Here is a 20954-nt window from a genome sequence, read left to right as displayed (position 1 = left end):
TTTAAGTGTACTTTTCCTGAGGTGAATATGCATGTAAATAACCCGGGGCAGACATCACACACCCAATACAGGACCCTTCATTCAACCCCCCTCCCCTTTGATTTTGACAGGAGTTCTATGAACAGCAAGCACTGTAGCAACAGCCTCAAGGGATTCTATTGCATTTCTGGTGATGGGATAATGTACCAAATACGCCATTCGTGTTTGTTAGAAAAATAGAAGTGCATCATTCCTAAACTGTGGAGATGCACAGCTTTTGGGATCAACTCCAAAAGCTTTAACAGCCCACCTAAAGTCTGGCAGGCTGCTGGTTACAGGGAGTGTGTCATTTTTTTGGCAATTAGAACAGAAAGGTCTTTGTAATTACCGAGATAAAAACCTGGGAGCAAAGGGAAAAAAAAACCACACACACAAAAACCAAAACCAAACAAAACAAAACAACAAACCCTAAGGAAAAACCACATTTCCAACAGAATAAGGAAAATTCATCCCCTGAATGAAATAGGACTGGGCTGCACTGGGGAGGCGGCAGGTCCAGAGGCCAACAAAGCAACGCCAACACCAAGAGCTCCAAATCTCATTTTAGGTACTTGTTTTCTTGCCTGGCCACCCACATGAACACAAGTGCTCTCTATCAAAAGGCCAGCAAGGAAGGTTTCAGAAGCAGCCAGTGAAGCAGTTTTGTCCTGGCCCCACATATTCAAAGCCTTTCACTTGCAGCAAAAAAACACCACAGGAAAAGCTGTTCAAGCAGTTTAATATCAAACTGTGGCTGAGTGGCTTCACTGTGCTCTATGGGGGAGTGCTGGCCAGCCAAATTTATTGTCTCCCATTTTTTGTTACCTAAGACCCTCAACTGGGCTGGCTTTCCAAGATGCACCACAGTGCACATCACAGATGCTGCACGGCTACTGTGGCTTTTTGGAGATGCACAACAGACAAAGAGCTCCAGTCAGAGGTGAAAGTGGCCCAAAAGAAGTCAAATACCATCCGCTACCACCCTCTGATTGCATCCTTGTGAGCCACCACCAAGTCCAACAAAGACAAAAGAAATAAATGTCATCCAGGAACGCCATTTCTAAAACCCGAATTTGTAGTTTCTGGAATTTGTCAGAGGTTTTTCCAGCAAAAAAAAAGACCAATCTGCTTTCCACAAGCAGCTCTGTGGATGCAGCTATGCCAAGTTTCTGTCATACAACTGTTCTAATGAAATTTAAAGTCCGAGTCCAAATTTTTGCTTAGACTGCAAGAAGAGCCACTGCAGTGTAGACTAAAAGCCTGTCTCAGCTTCACACTCTGCCTCCACATCTTTTCCTATCTGGTAAGTCCTTGCTACGAGGATTTGCTTTTAAATGGCTCTGTGGAGGTGTGGGACAGCTGGGGGGCTTCTTCCAGGCGCTCTGTGCATCACCCCGGCTTACAGAGCCCCAGCACATGCCATCCACCCCACCAAGACTAGTGGACAACAGTAAGCTTCTGAAGGACAGCAAAAAGACAGGGGTTTCAGCTGAATTTGAGTATGCAAAATCATAACATGCTCAATTAAAATGCTAACTGGTTCCTTTTTTGTTTGATTATTTTACATGCACAGTCCAGCTCACCACAATACTATTTTTCAGAATGGTTAAACACAGATTTAAAAAAAAAAAAAACATAGGAAACAGCCTGTGTTGGTACTATCTTAATCTTGTAGCAATTTCCTTTGGAAATTAAAGGAATCGATACAAATTAACAGGCTTACGAGATAACAACAAAGAGAAAATGAACCACAAGCAGAGAAGACCCCACAGCCGGTTGGGACTGAAGGAGCAGGCAGATCTCAGGCACTTGCTGATGGCAGAGCAATGCTCAGGCAGTGACTTCTCGAGGCAAGTGCCCAGTTTGAGCCACCACAGGAAGCTCCACCGCTTGGGAACTGATGAGCAACTACTCAGAGGCCAGGCTGCAGGACCTCAAGCTTTACACTCAAGACATCGGGCACTTCTGAAAGCTGTGGATGTAAAATCTGGAGACTCTTATTAATAAAGTAGAAGCCTGAGCAAAACACTCAACTTCACCCCTCTGGGCACCAAATATTGAAGAAGTTTATCTACAAAGTACCAGCAAAAGGAGGTGATAGAGGAAGAGGAGACCACATAAGAAGTTTGCATCCTAGACCATCATTATGCCCCGTGCATGGGAGGGGAGGGGGCCAGACTGACCTTCAAACACCAGACTGAGGTGGTGGGCTTGGTAGCTCCTCTATCAAATGAACAAAACGTTAAATGATAAAGTAAGAAAAAAAAAATCCAGGGATTTTTCTGGGCAATTTTCTTCCCGTACATTTAAATCGTACCCCCAACACAATGAGCCACTTCTGCTAACAACTGTTTGTCTTTAGGGGACTATATAGATGACTCCTCGATACATGAGCCTCACTGGGATACATCCTTTCTCTGACTGATGTCTCATCTCATTCCAGAGAAGACAACCGCCCATACAACTCATGCCGTTTCATTCTGCCCCATTTTTCCTACCAAGGTACTCAAACGTACTGGCAGTCAGTATATTTAAGTGTTCTGCATAAGGAGCAGATGCAGCTCCCACTTATCCAAGCATGGAGAGAGGAGTGGAGCCGTGCGCTGCAGTTCATACGCAGTTCCACAGAATGATGCTCTGTGTTCCCAAATCAAGAAAAAAGGCAACAGAAAATGACATTAAGTATTGGGTAGGGATATGGATGTACTTCCAGTACTGCAAAAGCCCTGTAAGAGCTTGTCTTCACCTTCTTCCAAGAGTTTTCAGCCAAGCATACAGATGAACAAAGAAAACCTTTTCCCTTTGCGTTTACTCAAAAACGATGCTACCCCTGTTGCTCACCGGTGCCTAAAACTCAACCATGTGCCTGCAGTGTATCTGCCCCAGAAAAGGCTGTTTTACAGCTCTCAGTCTGCTACCATGGTGTACAAAGCTGGGCCGTGACCACTTGTGACCATCCAAAGAGGGTTCCTGTGGTTTAAGTTCCTCACCCAAGGCTCTTCGGGCCAGTGCTGCGGTGTGTAGGAACATCCCAGAGTCTCAGATTCATTTCAGCCTCAGGGACTCCCCAGTGGTACAGAAGCTGGCTGCTCTGCTCACTGCTCCTGATGCATGGGCCAAGTTGCTGGCAGACAGAAGATGAGAGGAGAGGACAGAAGGGGATTTTTTTTTTTTTTTTGGTTGGGTGGGGTTTTTTGCCTATGCACAGCTGGTAAATTTTCCCATGGCAATTCCAGAGCACCCTTCCAACTTCTCTAACCTTTGCCAAGTGTCTGACAGAGCCAGAAAGCCACAGTCCGGTTTCTGGAGAATGCAGAGGCCAGATGCAGCAGGCTAACACCACCTATTTCCCAAGGAGTCAAACAAAACATCATAGGCAAGAAGAAAAAAAGGACGAGCTGGTGCTGCAGCACTTCTTCCTTCTCGCTCTGAACTTTGCAATTCTTCCAGCAACCAAAGCAGAGGGATTCCAGAAGCAGCATTATAAAATTAAGGAGCTTCAAATGAACAAACAGCCTGTCCTTATTACAGCTCGTACATTAGCATCCTGCCATGCCAAGTCTGAGGGCAGCTCCTACAAAGCCTGCCCAGCCGCTGCAGCTGGCCAGCACGGGTTGTTGTGATTAGAAGCATCAAAACCTCTTGATGCTGCAGAACGTGGGTCGGCACACAACGGCACGGTGCCAGCGCTGGATGGAGGTGTCATCCATTGCAATGCTACCCCAGGCTGCAAGCTGGGAACAACTCATGCTATTGCAGTGACTGGACTGCAGCGAGGCGGGGAGGAAGCTAAATATATGCCCCTTTAAAAAGCAGCACTCCCCTGCTCTTGTTTAGCATGTATCTGTTGAAAGGCAGAGAGAGCCTCTAACTAGAGAAAGAAAAATACAACCTGGCACACCATCCTCAAAACATTCCCAACATGCAATGTACCCACAGCTGCTTATACTGCAGCAGTGTCAGGAGATCCGTTCCTGTAAGAGGCTGCACCTATCCCAATGCACCCTGCTGCTGCTGCAGAGACCCAGAAGTGCTGGTCCAGGGAACACCTACATGAGCAGAGCTCCAGGCTCAGTTCAGAAATCACAGCATCCAGGCTGAAAATCGTCCCAGTGCAAAACAGGCACTGGCTGGGAGCACAAAAGGGCCAGAAAGAGTCTTCCAGCCGCTTGCAGGAAGACTAGCCTTGCCTCATCCTCCCAATTAATCAGTCAATCAATAACCAAAAAGAAACAACAACACAAAACCCCCTCAACCCTCCTGCTCCTGTTTCTCACAGGTTATAAGCCCAGCAACATGCCTCTCTGTCGGGCATCAGGAAGATGTGGACAGAGCGACCACCCCAGTGCCGCCGGCCGAGCGCCAGCGCCATCCCTCTGCGCTCGCAGACAGCTCTGACAGGGCTGCGGTTGGAGCTCAGCCACCACTCGGCAGAGCTCCCCAGAGCGCAACTGCACCGCAGGATGGAGGAAGAAAAATATCGTAGCGGCAAAGCCTGAGCTGCATTATCAAAGGAAGCCAAACCAACCGAGCACAGAACCAACCACAGACTTTTCTGCCAGCCCGACAGCAGAAGGAATGAAAGTGCCCGTGGTCTCTAAGCTGCCTGAGCCGCAGGGCGCACTTTTGCTATCTCTCAGCCTGACCCATGCAAGGAGAGGTGGGTGCGATTTGCATGCAGATCTCAGGGTGCCCCAAGCTGCAGAGATCTGGCCCCCTTCCAGATGGGCTCCCCTAGCACAAGCTCTGCACCCCCTCGGGCAGGGACAAGGCATGGAAAAGAACCAGGACTCTGCTCCTGAACGACCTGAATATCAAACAGGTCCCTGTCCTGTAAGGACAAAACAGCAGATAAGGCTGGCGTGCAACATCTAACTGAATTTCACTGAGACTTAAGCGTAAACAAAATTAAAATCCCCTAGAATTTCTCCTACCCGTGACAACTAGGTGAAAAAAATCTTGCTTCTCCATCCTTAACATCAGAAGTACATGCAGGTCTCAAAACAGCACAGCCAACTGCTGGGATTTTGGAGCTCAGTGACACCAACACGGTACCAGATCCTCTCAGGACTGTGACAGTTCATGAGAGCTGTCTGCTCACCAAGGATGGCATCCACCTCCCAGCTGCTGGCAGAGCCAGCAACTTCTCCTGCCATCTGGGTAGTATGGAGAGCTTGGTGCGCCCTTCTTCCTTGTATCAAAGGGACACTAAGGAGAAGGCAAAGGAAATAAGCACTCTGCCAAAGGATTTTGTTTCAACCCAACTCTGTGCAGAAGCAAGAAAGAAATTATCAGTGATTTCCCTTTTGCAGATGCACCATCTTAGGAAGTGCAATCTATTTAGACAGCAAGATGCAAGAAGAAGTTGATGCCCAGGGATAAGAAGGATGCTAGAGCCACCTGCAAGGGGCATCACAGACCCCATGAGGATGTTGAGACACACATCATAAAACTCTGGTCACCAAATCCTGCAGCAACAGGATACATCTGTCCTTGGGCTGCGAGCTCTGCTGGTCAGGGAAGAAAGAGGCACGGAGATGGGTGGGTTAGAGTGTGAAGAAACGTGGGAAGCCTGACCTGTGTTACGTGGAGGAACAGCCATCCTGTAGTCTTGACTGTGGACAGGAAGGAGCAGGCAGGTTTTGTCCTTGACTGTCACCAGGCACGTCCCCTCTACCGCCTCCAGCCACCAGGTTTGGGGCATTATTTGTCCATAACGAGTCCTTGCTAAATCACAGCCTTGACCTTTCAGATGCTCACAACACATCAGCATTTCCTAGTCCCCAGGAACGCCCACATGAAGCATCTTCCCCACCTTCCCTAAGCCAGGACGCAGGGGTGATGCTTGAAGACCAGTTCAAGGCGGGAAGAGAAAGGTCCCAAAGTCCCAACGTGGTCAAACATATGCCAGCCTTTCCCTCTCTCTGCCTTAGGAGAGGTAGGGTTAAAAACAAAACAAAACAAAAAGGTCACTTTGCCGAAGCTGTTTTTCTGAAATGAAGAAAAAAAAAAAAAAACAAAACAATGGTGCTGCCGTGTTCAGCTGCATTTGCACCACCTCCTCCCCTGGACCTGTGGGATCACTCCGGCTGGGAGCACTTCTCAGTGGCTTCTCTTTGGGCTTCCTCCTACAATAGCGGAGGCTGGGTTTTTTTTTTCCTAGAGAAAAATAATCCTAGCAAGATAATCACAACAGAGAGCGCCCCTCCACAACACACAGCAGCTTTGCCAATCCTCAAATCATTTCTGCACTTGTAGGAACAGTGGAAGCCACTGCCAGAAGCCATTTTAGGTGAAAACCAAGACCTGGGGACATTGCATGGATGCTTTTTTTTTAATTGTCAGGCCACGCAGCGCCACTCGCACCTAGGTTTTCCCAAAGCATCACTGAATAGTGGGTAACGGATGCATCACTGAGATACTTCACAGGCATGACAGATGCCCTCTTTTGTCTTCACTATCAGAGGCTTTTTGCGTGATGTAGGAAGATAGTAGCTCTTCTTAACAGCTATTACAAGAAGATCAAAAATATAGATAAAGTCACTTCGAGGATGGACACTTTAGCCCACCTTCTGTATGATTCCAGATTTGAGGAACACCACAGAGCCTCCCTACCCAAAAGCTAACACCTCACACAGGGAGCCCTATGAACCCTTCCAGTATTTCTGTTCTGGGCGTCTCTTACGGTGCTTGAACACATCACCTGGCTGCTCAGAGCCTTGCGCACTTTTTTCACACCACTGCCATGCCACCGAACCACAGCTCTCTCTTCAATTAGTGACACCCAGTTCAAGCACCAATACTGGGAGGGATGTCAGGGACCAGTGCTTACCAGTTTGCTAATACTAAAGTACTGGCTCTGGAAATTATGACCTACAGACCCTCTACAAAGGCTGGTTTCATAGAGATACAAAACCCCCTTGGTACTCTGCAGGATTGGACCCTAAAAAACAATCTCAGTTCATCTCCTTGCTCCCTGGATGGTACAGCACGTTCTGGCTGCTCAGCCTTCTTGGTCTACAAAACCTAACCCAGCTTACTAGGGAGGTTCACTCTACGCTGTATGGGAGACAAGACCTTTTCACTTGCCTTCATGGAGGAGATTATTTGTCATTTGGGCAAAACAAGAAAACCCACCACTTTGGCACTAAACCCCAGCTTTTTCACATTACAAGTAACCTAGCATCTCATATAGCAGATAACCAAGTTCTGTTTTGATGTAGAAGGGCTATTTGGAAAGGCAGAGGAAATCAATGGGTAGAAATTGGCATTTTTGTAGCTTTAGAAACTTGGAAGAGTCTGGGGAACAGACAAACTATTGACTTCCCTGCATCATCTCAACTCTACTTATTAAATAAGATCCCACATGTAGTATAAACTCTACCATATGTGTGCAGAAGAAAAGAAGATTTTTCAGGGCCTTTTATAAATGAAACCTCCTTTGTGGCTAAAAAAAAAAAAAGTATCATGCTAAAACTAAAATATTACAGAGGCTGCAGCTGCACAAACAAATAAATGCTGTTTACCAGCAAAGGTATTTACTTACTGACAGTCAAGAAATGTTGGCTTGTAATAAAACGGTGGCATTTTAGATTCATATTTTGCTTTTGCTACATTGTTTCCATTCGAGGCCATAAACTGCAAAAAGAGAAAAACCAGAAAGAATTAAAAAATGTTAACGGTATTTTCCTTTGTCCTCTTTTGCTTCTACAGAGTAATAAAATTATTGGGATGGGGCCTCTGTTCACTTACTGAGAGGTTTACCCAGGACTGCACACAGAATGGATGACGTAAAGACCATGCCTGCAAACCAAGGCTCAGAAATTAATACTGACTATTATTGCCAGGGCTCCCCCAGCTTAATACAACGCTGGGGACAGGTCCGTGCCCCAGTCACACGTGCATGATCCTCACCGGTTCCCCATGGGAGCAGGAGGCAGCACACGGTGGCATTTCCCACTTGCAGGCACAGGAATGAGATGGCTTGCAGGGCATCTAGCATAAAAATTAGGTAACCAGAGGGCAAAACCTGACACTAACTTTAAGTCTTCATGTGTTACAGCTCCAGCAAGGTAATAGTCTCCGACAACAGGCCCTTTGCTTTAGATCACATCACTTGTTTCAAATGGGTAATTTTATTTTTGCAAAGCCATGCCAGCAACCTCAGAAAGGAGCTTGAATTATTAAATAAATAAATAAAAATATCTCTGCCCTGACAGCCCTCCTTTCCTCCTGATCTCATATACGAATGGCTAGTTGAGAGCTCTGCAAACAAAACCACATGTTTACGTATTCATAAATTTTATGAAAGTCACTTTATAAGTGTAAAAAACACATTATTTTCCAAGCAACTAAGCTTTTTTCTCCCCCCCGCCCCCCCCCCATCTTTTCTTTTTATTATTTTCATGATTATGAGCTTCTCAAGTTTACATATTCAACCTATTCTCAAAAAAAATCAAGGAAGGGAAAACCCATGTAACACACAGGCATATTTTTCTCATAAAATACATGACTCCATGAGCTGTGGCTTTCAGAAAATCCTCAAATCTACAACATACAAGATAAGGATCAATGACTGGTAGTGTTCTTCATGCTTTTAAAGACATCAATAGTCAAAGCAGACAGGTTTCCTGGGTAGGCTTGCCTTTAGCAACATCACCACATCTAGGCAGGTGTGTGGCATAAATAGAAAGAATTCATACTGTGAGAGTTCAGTTCTTCAAGATGTGAATTTAAGAGTTTTGAACACTAAGTGGAACAAAGCCAGAAAGAGCTGAGCTGGGCAGGGGTGGTAGACTAGAGGGGTGTAGTCTACTGCCTAGTCTAGGCTAGAGGTAATGTAAGAAAGAGGAGAAGACAACTCATCTAAAACTAGTAATTTCCACTCTCTATTTCATTGACATTTTTACAGGGGTGAGGGAAATCCCCACAAATTCTTCATGAAACAGCTATTCCTTTTTCACTCAGCATCACAGACCTCATTCCCACATTCAGGAATTATCTAGACATGTTTTCTGAAATCACATTTATTGTGGCATCTTCAGAAAGGACTCTGCTTTACAGCTTTGCTGGCAAAACGCAGCAACCAAAACTCACTGGTACTTCAAGTCTCAGATGCACGTACCTCCACTTGAGCATCATCCCAGTCATCCAGACGGACCGACTTCACTTTGCTGACTTGGGGAATATTGCGATGGATTCCTGAACAATTCAAGCAAATGAAGATCCCTAGGCTGTGGGATGCCCAGTCTGGGTCTGAAAGCAAGAAGGAAAGAGAGAATTGCGCTTGACTGGTCTATCGGATTCAGCACAGGAAGAAGGAGAGACGGGGCAGGACAGGGTATGGCAGGGGAGTTCAGGAGTCAACAGGTCCGAGTTCCACGATTTTAAAGGCATAAAATAAAAATACAAGCAAAACAGAGATGTGTGATAGTTTATATTGATAGTAATACAAATTAAACTACCAGTTAACAGATTTGCAGCCTCAAGTGCAGCCGTTATTCACAAAAACCCAAAACACAGACAACTGCATATGCCCGAGACCTCCCAAACTCACTCCATGCTCACACAAAGAGAAGAGGTGAATGTCCATCTTTCATCAGTAAATCCCACCCAAGCACTGCGTGGAACAGAAATTGCACAATTAAAACAAACAGCTCAGGGAAACTGCTATGCTGCTCCCTTGCCTTGCTATTTTTTATTATATTGTATTTATTTTTTACAGTAGGAGTGCTCCACAGAGAGACTTTCCTCCCACAGCTATGCCCGCCCAGCAGCACATCCTTCCATGCCAGGAGGTTTCCAGCCCTTGCCTTAATGGAAAAATGCTGCTAGTGGCAGCTCTCTACTTTCCCTGAGCAAAACCACGCGCTGTTTACAGCCCCGAGCTGGCGTCTCACACAAAGCACTTTAAACACCAGTCCCTCGCCTCCAAATTCCTCCTTGGGAGAGGCACTGCCTGAAGCTCAGAGAGACAGAGAGGAACCGGAGGACAGCAGGGGCCGGGAGCAGGACACATCCACCAGTGTCCCAGCGCTGCCTCGCTAATAAAGCCGATACAGGGATCTTTGTTTGAACTCCGACTAGCAAATGTCAGCGCCTGCTACTCCAGCTGCGCCCCAGCAGAAAGAGCTTCCTTGCAAGCCACGCAATCCCCCACCTCCCCCCAACACAGAGGAGCCCTTGCCCCATTCTCCCCCAAACCCGCACGAGTGGGAGCCCTCCGGCCCCCCCACCGCCCCGGGCTGTTGAGGGGTAAGGGCAGGTCTTCCCTTCTCACCAATTGTCATTTGTTTATTCCCCCGCAGTAATTACACTAAACACTCGCTCCTCACAGTGCAGCAATTATTTATAAAAAGCAAGGGAATGTGCTTTCTCCTCCTTATACATATTTAATGGTCTGGCTGTGTCAGCGCAAGGGGAGCAGGCTGCCATGGGGCAACACAACTCCTCTGCAGAGAGTACTGAGGTCTGCTACCAGCCCCTGCCCATGGGGACAGCCACCAACCCCCCCCAGCATACCCTAGGGAAGACCAATTCAGCTCCCCAGAGGGGGCTGTGTTCAGATACAAATCCAAGAGCTAAATGAGCAGCCTCATCGGATGCAGCCGGGTGCCCACCCAGGAGAGGGGAGCAAATTCCCACGCTGTTACGAGTCCCATCAGCTGCAGCTCCCTTAGCACAGCGCTGGGACCAGGAGCCACAAAGAAAGGCGTTTCTTTTCTGTTTCTCCCATCCTCACGTGAGACCCCGACAACTACAGCTCAGGCCTGGCAAACATAAAACGAGTCAAGTCGATCTGCCCGCATCCAGCCACGCCAGTGAGGACATGGGGTGCTCTGCCCCACCAGCCCTGATCCCCACACCCTCACCCCACTCCTCCACAAGGACAGGGTGACTCGGCTACACACCACACCCGAGGTCAGGCACCCCCACTTATGCTGATAGCAGATTGCTGCCAGTTATAGGGTTATAGGTTGGCAATAAGAATCAAGAGTTTTGCATGCCCATGCACATTTCTGTGCTTTAATTCCTTGTGTTGTCGCCTCCCATCTCCACACATGTGGTTGTAATCAAAGTCTGAGACCTGACAAAATTCCTACCACAAAAACATTCCAAGGTGCACCACTGCTGCCCCATGGCAGCCCAGGACCATGGGACCAAACAAGGTGAGTCAGGCAAGGTGAAACCATCAGGGTCTCTTGTTGGAAAACCCATCTCTGACTTCCACGCAGAGGGTCAGGCACAAGGAAAGGCAAGAGGGTCTGGAGGACGGGGTGGCCACAGAGCAACAGCAGAGGTGAGGAAGAGGAAGCCGTGGCAGAAAAGTTTGGAGTCGGGAGCTAACGTAGCCACCAGCTCCCTGTGCTCAGCACAGCCACTCCGCAATAACCATGCTCCAAGCCTGCCTGGTGTAACGAGACCTGATCAAAGCAGTGCCTATCTCAGGAAAATGGGTATCAAAGTAAAACCTCCACAGGTTTTACCAGGAGCCCCAACGCTTGTTTTATGTAACAGATTTCTCTTAGGCGCACAGGGGGATTTCTTCATATTGTCTGCAACTTCCTAGTCCCCTTGAAGAAGTAACCCCTCCATTGCCTGCACTGCTGTGTGCGACAGGACAGGAGACACCACACCTTCCTCCAGTCAGGGATGAGGACATATTTGGGTGGAGGAACACCCTGCAAGAAGATTCTCAGGCTCAGATGGAGGAGACTCCAGCTCCAGTGGACACTGAGCCAACTCATACCCAAGCAGTCTCTTCTTGGTGTGGGTAAACTGCACCTGAAGCAATGGGTTTCAATCACAACTGGGGCTTTAAAGCATTCTCCTCACACCGACAGTATTTTCTTCCGACCAGAATCTTAAAAGTCGCATCCCCCTGCTCCACACAATGTCAAGCCACATCTAACTAAGAAAGCAAAAGCATGAGCATGTGCGCACGGCTTCCAGATGATAGTACTTCAGAGGAGCAAACAGAGGCAACAGGGTCAGTGGTGACTCAACTCTTGGAAAAGATGACCTCAGCTTGTTCAATAAAACCAGACCCGCTAGCTCTCTCCTCCTGACCATCTTCCTTTCAGTGTTTCTTCTCTTGCATAAGCCCAAGGTCCATGTCCATCCAACACCAACAGCATCCCACACAGCAAACTTTGAGAAGCACCGTGATAGAGCTGCATGCTTCTCTCTACTCACCAGACCCGATAGCAGCAGTTTGCATTGCTGCTGTGTATTAATAGCAACTTCCCCTTCCTTGCTCTTCTGGTTTTAGAAACACTTACCTCTTAAATCCAAAATTCAGGCAGCAAGGGGGGATGTAAGCGCTGTAGATGGTCGGTAGGTTGTGTGCTGCTTTTCTGTGACAGCCACAGCCCAGAACTACACAAATTTGGCAATTGTTTTCAGTACCAAAGGGAACACCAGGCAGGAGGAGAGTGCAAAGGCCTCAGGCGCTGACTTAATCCCATCCAAAAGATTGCTAAGTAGCAAAATCTCCAGAACCAACTGACCAACCAGGGGAAGTCTCTCTGAAACATCACTGTTACATTAATTTATTAGAGATTTCTCATGGCTCTTGCTCTCCTGACTGAAGACATCTGACTGAGAAAGCAAGCCTGCCCAGGCCTTTCCTGGACTTCAGTTGAAAGCAAAAAGCAATTCCTAAGCATCGTCTGAACAAGCCAGAGGGTTATAGACCCATGTGAGCCCCTGGGCTGGTGCCTCCCTGTGACTCCCCATCATGCCACTGCTCTGCCCACGGACAGGAAGGAGGAGGGTGGAGGATCCCCTGACTCCATGTTCTGAAGGGGCCTGCCAATGCTGCTTCTCCTTCTCACCTTCTCCCTGCACTTGTGACACCATTTTTGAATAATCCTAGCTATGAGACCACTCCGCCCACGCATCTTCTGCAGGAACTGGTGACAGATTCCCAGGCAGATGGCTGCGGGCTGGGGTGAGCACCCACTTCTGCACGGATGCTTTTCCAAAGCCCTTTGTAAAGTTTGGGGGTGTTGGTGGCTACGGCGCTCCCCAAGCACATCACAGTCCCTCTCTCTTTACTTCTCTCCAGCATGAACAATATGAAAAATTCTCAGCTCAGGAACACGGCAGATAACGCCAGCGATCTCTGACTGTGGCATATTCACAAACTCTAACCCTTCAAATGACTGTGCCAATGCAGGCTTCAAGATAAGACATCTTATCAAGCACACAAATAAAGTCACATAAGCGCCTTCCTAGGAGATAAGCGAGTTTTGGGGCAGCATCATTAGTTTCGTGAACTAGTGACCCCAGGCTGTACGGCTGGTGGTGCGAACGGCTGCCCGCAGTGAGCTGAGGTCTCCGTGGCCAGCTGAAGTCGACCTTGCTGCTAGACGCTTCAACTGCTGGAACGCATTCTCCATGCTGGATATTACTGGGGAGTTCAGTAATTTTATTTAAGCCATTTTATCTGGGAAGGGCCCAAAAAAGTGCACCTAAATGGCAATATATAATAATCTAGACCTTTTAGGCACTGCCCAAAAGAGATTATTTTTTTCCTAAAATCTCCAGAATGCCAAGTAAACAGCAGTGAAGCCTAATGAAAACTCTAAGGCATGCTCAAATTCCTAAATGACTTTATTCCATCATGTCAAGCCAAAAGGAATAAAGACTAACAAGGAGTAAGAGGAATATTAAACCAAATACACTGTTGTAAGTGCAGAAAGTCCCTCACCCTGCAGCACCATTGCTCCAGAACAACTGATGCTAGCTCTAGAAAGCTTTCACTGCCCAATGTGGTAGAGATTTCTGGTCACTTACAAACAGATTGTAATGACCTTTCAAAATAAAAAACTTTATGCAACTTCATTTTAAAAATTAAATAAATAAAGCTAAACTAAACTCAGGAGAAGGGCATTGGGGTGGTGCTTTCCTATCTCATTCATCTGAAAGGGAAGGCACAGACAGAGATTAGAGAAGTATCCAAAACGAAACTAATTTGGGCAACACTGCTAATTCAGAAATTAACTTCCCCACCCAGCCCCTTTTGCCACCACAAGCCCCAGGAAAACCCAGTGCCGAGAACAATGAGCTCTGCAGCTTGTACCCAGCATTACCGGGCCTAAGAACAGTCTGCGGAGGGAAAAACGAAGGCTGGACCCAGAAAAATAACAAACAAGAAGAACCAACATAAGACATAGAACAATTTATACAAACCAAAAGGAAAGCAGAGAAGATTGGAAGTGGGATGGCAGTGGAATTTAATTTTTTAAATATATAATCAATATTTCCTTTATCCAGAACATAAACATAGAGTTCCAGCTTGAAAATCCCTAGATGCCATCAACCCAAGTGAAATCACACAAAGTAGAGCAGTAGCAGTCTCAAAGCAGCCATGAGACAAGAGCAAGAATTCAGGAGTCCCAAAACTTACTTGGACACTCCACTTTTTGCCTTTAACCAGAGTTTTCACAATATATATAGCACAGTATCCTGCTAAGCAAGACAAATATCTGCAAGAACATGGCCAATGCACAGCAATACGCTGTTAACACATCCTCCAGCACACAAACGATGGCCTGACCCTTAATTAGCTGCCTGGCTGCATCCCCGCTACACCAGCTGGGTGGGAGCCGGTGTTCTGTTGGGACGGAGATTCAACAGCTGTTTCTGATCTCACTCCCCTGTTTGAGGTGATAAAGACTAATTAGAAGGGAGAGGAGGACCTCTCGAGGTAAGCAAAACCTTTTTTACCTTGCACTAGAAAGGTAACTCTTGCCCTGCGATATGGGATATAACCATGGGGATTTTAGTGCAATCAACACAAGCAAAAAGCCTTTTCTGCGTGCCACTCAACTGCACCCCAGCCAGAAGAACTTCATGTTCAGCACTGAAGTTCTGCTGCTATTTACTTTGGTGAAAGATTAGGAGGTTAATAAACAGACCCTGGTCATGCATATTTAAAAATAACAATAAAAGACATTAAAACTGAAGCCAAACAGCCTCCCACCAACACTCCTCTCTAAGTAGGAAAATTTTTCAGTGAAGGCACTAAACTTGCCAAGGTCCTTTTATTCAGCTGGCAGGTCTCAGCAGCCCCCTCTGCTTGCTGTCTGCAGCCCACGGCTGTGCTGCAACCCAGGCATCGGGACCCGACAGAAAACACCGTCACATTAAACCTCCTTTGTTTCAAAAAGTCCTTTTCCCTGCAGAAAGTGGCATTGAGCTAAACACAACTGCTGTGGGATTTTTTCCCTTCATATCCCTCCAATCTGCTTACGCCCAGGGAGAAGGGCTGGCAAATTCCTGGGGGAAAAAAAAAAAATAAATCACTATTTCAGTGAGAGGACAATGGAGGTGCGGGAACAAGTTTCCACTTTTAGCTTGAAGACGAAAAGCCCGTTTCACGCCATTAGAGTGGTGAAGCTCTGGAACAGCTTTCCAGTAGGAGGTAGTGGGGGCAAGAGAGAGAACTAGCTGCGAGGCAGAGCCCCACCGCTCCACAGAGGGGATGGGGAGATGTCACTGCGGATGACAGCACGAGGCAGGACCCGATGACTCAGGCAGTTGTCTTCCTGACCTGTGTTTTTAGGACCGGTGGTTGGATAGGGGAAGGAAAGGGTTGAGATCAAGCCCTTTCAGTGCCCTCCTTAATCCTGAGCAACTCCAGCAACCCCCCAGCACTCAAGTGTTTCCCTCTAATCACTCCCTCACTTCATGACATCAAGGGAATGGAAAAGCTTCACCTGCTTTAGAAATGAGAAGGTGCTGGGTCCGCAGGAAAGGTGTTTACAACCACCTCAGCCACACACCACCCACCCTCAAGCTTTTATATGTTCTTTTACACCAAAATACCAAATCTTCTTGGCTTTGCAGCACAAAGCTCTGATACCAGGCTCCCCTCCATCACCCATCACCTCTGAGCCTCAGGCACTGAAGTCAATGTTACCTGGGGTCCGTGTCCCAGTAATCCACCCCCAATAAGATGAAAATGATAAAAACAAGCCACGTAAACTGCTGCCGGAGGGTTTAAACCACAGGATCACTTTGATGGGATTTCCATTTCTGTCTTCAGAGCCTCCCTGTCCTCCTACAATGTAAAATGATTCTTGCTCCGTGGAAACATAAGCCTAAGTCATAGAATAATGGAGTAAAGAAAGAAATACTCAAGGTCTTGTTATGCCCCGAGATAACCATCCATCTCATGATGTGATGAAAGATTGCCTGAGACAAAGAATCATTTAGTGGGAAAAAAAAAAAAAAAAAAAAAAGGCTAAACTGCCACATTAGTCTCGAAGAAAAAAAGATTATTCTAATACGTGGAGAGCCATTACACACCAGCAGTTCAGTGAGATTGCTCAGTTTGCACTTAAGACTGCTTTTACCATGCTGTCTTCACTGTGAAAGCACATCTTTAAACCCACCAAAACAAACACACAGCGAATCAACATCTAGAGCCCCGACTTCACTACAGAAGTACATAATGACAGGGGACCCGATGCCCCAGATAATGACTTTATTACAGTGGCTCCTACCTTAGAATTCAGTCTCAAAGATACAGCTAATGCAATCTCATTATTCACTACAGATGGATGAAACAGTTTTTATTCAAAACAACATTTCATTGCAAATTAAGGTTTTGTAAAGATACAATTTATAAAAACCTAACTAGAAACAAACAAACAAACAAAAACCCACAACAAAAAACCTTAGCTACTTTAGCATCCTTTCTGCACTTCCGGCTGTCATGGCCAGGGCCACCGTAAGCCTGTTCTCCCTACCAGAGACATGTCCTCAAAATCTGGGAGGAGTTTTTGGAAGCTCTGCTTTTGCGAAAGAGTTTTTTCTGCCAGACATACACACTGGTCCTGGGAAAAACACAGATCTGACCTTCCTGAGCATCACATTCAATACCACATCCCACCCAGCTGCAAGTGTACATATCCTGTGCACAAACCAGGAGAACACACGTCTTGAACTGAGCAGCTTTGCTTGCAGGACTTGGCCACTTAAATAATCCTCAGTCACAATTAAGTGGTGTATTCTGGCCCAGACCCAGGCAATCAGCAGGTTTTGCCTAGATCTCCCCAAGAATATGTGATGACCCTGCAGTAGACAAAGTTACTTATGCAGCCTAGGAGGGAAAGCATCGCCTCCCCTGATGCTCCCTGTCCATCCCAAGCTTTGATTTTTTTTTGCATGGTCACAGTTTAGCTGCAACGATGCCAAGCTGTGAGCTCTTTTGCATCAGGAACCCCAGTTTTTGTTACATGAGCATACACTACCTGGGAGAAGCCATTATTCCGGGGCTATGGCTACTGAGCCTCACCCAAATGCCAAAACAGTAACAAAAGAAAACAACATTTTTTGACAGCAGCGAAGGAAAAAAAACCACAAAACTTTCACTGACTAGTTGATTTCCAAAACAAGTATTTCCAAGAGCAAAAGAAAACACAGTGAGCTTCCAAATACACAAATTAAAGTGGCTAATAGAGAAATTTCTCCTGTTATGTTTCCAACCCATCCTATCCTTTGTTATCAGTATCACTGAGCTAAATGGCTACCTCTTATCATGGATCCTGTATTAACTGGGGATTTCAGGGAAAGGAACACACCCATCTCAGAAGCAGCAATAATGAATCAGGGATCTTGACCTTTCTCTTACCCCCAGCTGTACCAGATCAGCACTATGACGATACACACACACGTGGGAAAGCAGGAGTACACCCAGCTTTCCTTGTCTTCTGTTCATTCCCCTCCTCCCTTTTCTTTCACTCTCAGTTTATTTCCTCTGCTTTGGTGCTTTTCCAGGATCTAGCTGTCAGCCAGTTCTACCTCACCTTTATCTTTCTGTGCCCCCCACTCTGGGGGCTCTCTGGACACCTATCTCACCTTATCTCCTGCCCAGAAACACCTGGCCTGCCACACCTACCCAGGACGAATAACCAAACCCAGCCTCAGTATGTTATATATTATCTGCAGACACAAGTTACATATCTTGACTCATGTTAAGTAACCCAGGGCGCCTCAGGTTTTTCGTCACTCCCAGGCAGATGAGCACGTTACAGCACCACAAGTAGCTCTCGTTTGCTGAAGAAACTGAAGCAAAGCGGTCACTGAAGAAGTTAGGTTGACAAACAGAGATCCAGTCCCAGGGGTGTAATGCCGTGATAGTTCAGAAGAAAGGCTGAATGGTATTAATGTAGCACATCTTGTGTTACAAAAGACACTGGCCCAAATTCTCCTCTCCAAGTTTCAGATTCACTAAGACATCTCTGCGTGCAAATGTCACCAAAAGCAAGATAACAGGTTTGTTGCTTTACAAGCCCATTTGGAGCCTTTATCAACAACCCTCTTTCCCTGACGTGAGCTATTTTACTGACCTACAGCTTCATCTCCATCCTCCTGATGCTGAGAAACTTCCTGTTTTGCAGAGGGGCTTTATATTACACACAGGACAAGGGAGAACTACCCCATTGATCTGAATAGCCCAGACTTGTAACGTCTTCTCCAGGAAGGAATAATTTGGGCAGACACCTATTCGGTGAGCCCAGGCTGTGCTCAGCAAGATACCTCAGAGGTGGGTTGGTACAGTTACCCAGCAACACCAGCCAGCAGATGGGTGGGAGCAGGCAGAGCAGCGCAGCGCTGCAAAGCGGTTCACACTGTGCAGAAAGTTCTTTGTCCTTTCCAGCCTGGTACCGGGGGACACAATGCATCTGAAAGTGAACTGCAGTGTCCCAAGATGTAGGTTAGGAACATAAAACCATTGGTAATGCTACAAGATGGATGGCGGCATCCACTAGATCTTGAAATCCCAAATAAATCAACAGCCAGAAAAATAAGGTTCAGTTGAAGTGTTAGGTTTTCTTTAACCTATAGAATGAGAGAGGCTGAAAAGGACATCCTTTCCTCTTCAGAGCCATCCTGCCCAAGCTAATAAAAAATTAGGTGTTCCCCTATAGTGATTTTTTTTTTTTTTAACAAAAAGCAAAGTTACCTGCTACGCAATTTCCTAAGATGCTTCTCAAAGGCAGGTCCCACCACACCATGCAGACCCTGCTCAGCACGACCAAAGGCTTTCCCACGCTCACACCCCGACCCCACCAATCCACCACCCAACGGGCGAGGAAGATGTCCTTAGCTCGGATTTCCCCCTCTCCGCGCACGAAGACGCCTACGGCCGCTTCGGCCCCGTCCTCCGCGCGGCGCTCGGCGGGGCGCAGGGCAGGCACCCCCGCCGGCACACCGGCCGAGGGCTGGCGGGCAGGATGCCCGCGGCGATGCCTCTGCTTCTCCCCATCTGTTTGCTCACCGATAGGGCAGGAACAGCGACAAAAGCCGGGCTGGTGGCGAGGGGACACGGAGGACAAGCCGCCTCCAGCAGCACAGGGCACCCCCCCAGGGCAGAGCCCCCGCCCCAGCCGCCCGCTCGCTGCCGGGTGAACGACACCCCGGCTGCACTGCAGACCGCGGGGACCTGCCGGGGATGACATCAGCGCTGCCACGGCCGGGCGAGGAGCCGAGCCGGGCCGGGAGAGGGGCGGGAGTGGGGGGGGGGCGCGATACCTTCGGCCGGGGCTGGTACCGCGACAGCGCATCCCCATCCCTCCACCCTGCCCCGCAGCATCCCCGCTGCATTCCCCCCGGGGGTGGGTGGCGGGGGGTCGAGCCACAGCCCTCCGCCGTTCCCGAAGAGGGCAGACCCCAACCCCCCTCGCCGCTGCCTCGGTGCCGTGCGGGCAGGTGCGGCCGCCGCCGGCGCCCCCCGCCTCGCCCTGCCCTTACCCGGGGCGGCGCAGTCGGCGCACGCCGCGTTGCCCGGCCTCTGGAGCAGCTCCACCAGCGCTTTCCTGCTCCTCTCCTTCGCCATGGAAGCGGCGGGCAGGCGGTGCGGGGCTCCGCTGGGCTCCGCCGAGGCTAAACGAGCTTCATGGCGCGGGGCGGGGGGCGCTGGCGAGGCGGGCGGCGCGGCCGGGCTGCTCCATGCGGCCCCGCTCGCCCCGCGCAAGGTGAACGCCGCCGGGGGGGGGGGACACACACACGACACACGGACGCGCCGGGGCGGTTTGTGCCCTGGACACCTCCTCGTTCCGCTGCTGCTGCCGGAGCCGGAGCTGGAGCCAGTGCCGCCCGCCCGGGCACGGCGCCGGTTCCGCCTTTCCGCCGCTTCCCTGCGCCGCTCGCCCGCGACCTCCAGCGGCCGCTCGTCACCGGGGCGCTCCGTCACCGTGGGGGGTCCCCGACCATCAGGGCATCCCAGCCACCCCCCCACCCCCCCCCCCGCGCTGTCCCCACCCCCAGAGCGCTTCCCATCCCCCAGCGGGGCCTTCCCAGGTGTCATTTGGGGTGACCGTGACGCCCCCCGGCATTGCGGCACGGGGAGGGGATGCTGTCGCCCATGGGATGGCAGTGGGGAGGGTGGGGGCCGGGGGTCCTCGCCTCGGGGCAGCTGTGGCTCGCAGCACCCCAGCCCTCGCTGGACCGGGCCTCGCCACTCGAGCACGTTGGCAGGTTCACGAGCAGTGCTTTTGGGGCGCCTCTTTAACGCTAGCATCTTTTGGGGGGACTCGTAAACATTTAACTGGTACCCACCGCGCTCCAAAATGCTCCTCCTTCACTGCCGTCCTTCCAGGTGCACATGGCCACCACCTTCTGTGTCTGCACCTTGGCAGGACTGTCCATCTGCTAAGCATCTTGCTGTGCTTTTCACACCCCTCCGTGGTGTCGAGGGAGTATCAGGGGAGAAAACACCCCTGGGGCAGGGTCACAGCATCCCCATGTCATCATGGCTGTGTTGCTGGCACCAAGGGCTGCAGCTACTCATGCATCTCATGTCACCTACAGGGCAAGGCTCCTGCCCCTGTTTTACCAGCTAGGAACTAGAGGGTGACTGGGGGGTGATGTGGGAAGCTTTTGGTCCAGGAGAGGCTCAGAGCTGTGCCTCGTAGGCTGCT

The 20954-nt window shown here is 48.8% G+C and overlaps 1 protein-coding gene across 1 annotated transcript in view; it reads right to left on the bottom strand.

Moving 5' to 3' along the window:
- ADAP1 (ArfGAP with dual PH domains 1) overlaps window positions 1-19870 on the bottom strand; it is a 60876-nt gene extending 41006 nt beyond the window's left edge. Inside the window, exons 1-3 of the mRNA XM_086472962.1 lie at window positions 19786-19870; window positions 9143-9273; window positions 7565-7656 (exon numbers count right to left, since the gene is read on the bottom strand). Coding sequence (XP_086329088.1) covers window positions 7565-7656; window positions 9143-9273; window positions 19786-19870 — 308 coding nt within the window. The remainder of the gene's footprint in view (window positions 1-7564; window positions 7657-9142; window positions 9274-19785) is intronic.
- Between the last annotated feature and the right edge of the window lie 1084 nt (window positions 19871-20954).

This window comes from Leptosomus discolor, chromosome 14 (assembly GCF_034619465.1).
Source record: "Leptosomus discolor isolate bLepDis1 chromosome 14, bLepDis1.hap2, whole genome shotgun sequence".
NCBI lineage: Eukaryota > Metazoa > Chordata > Aves > Leptosomiformes > Leptosomidae > Leptosomus > Leptosomus discolor.
Note: the sequence above shows the minus strand (reverse complement) of the source record. Positions and strands in the feature narration are given on the sequence as shown.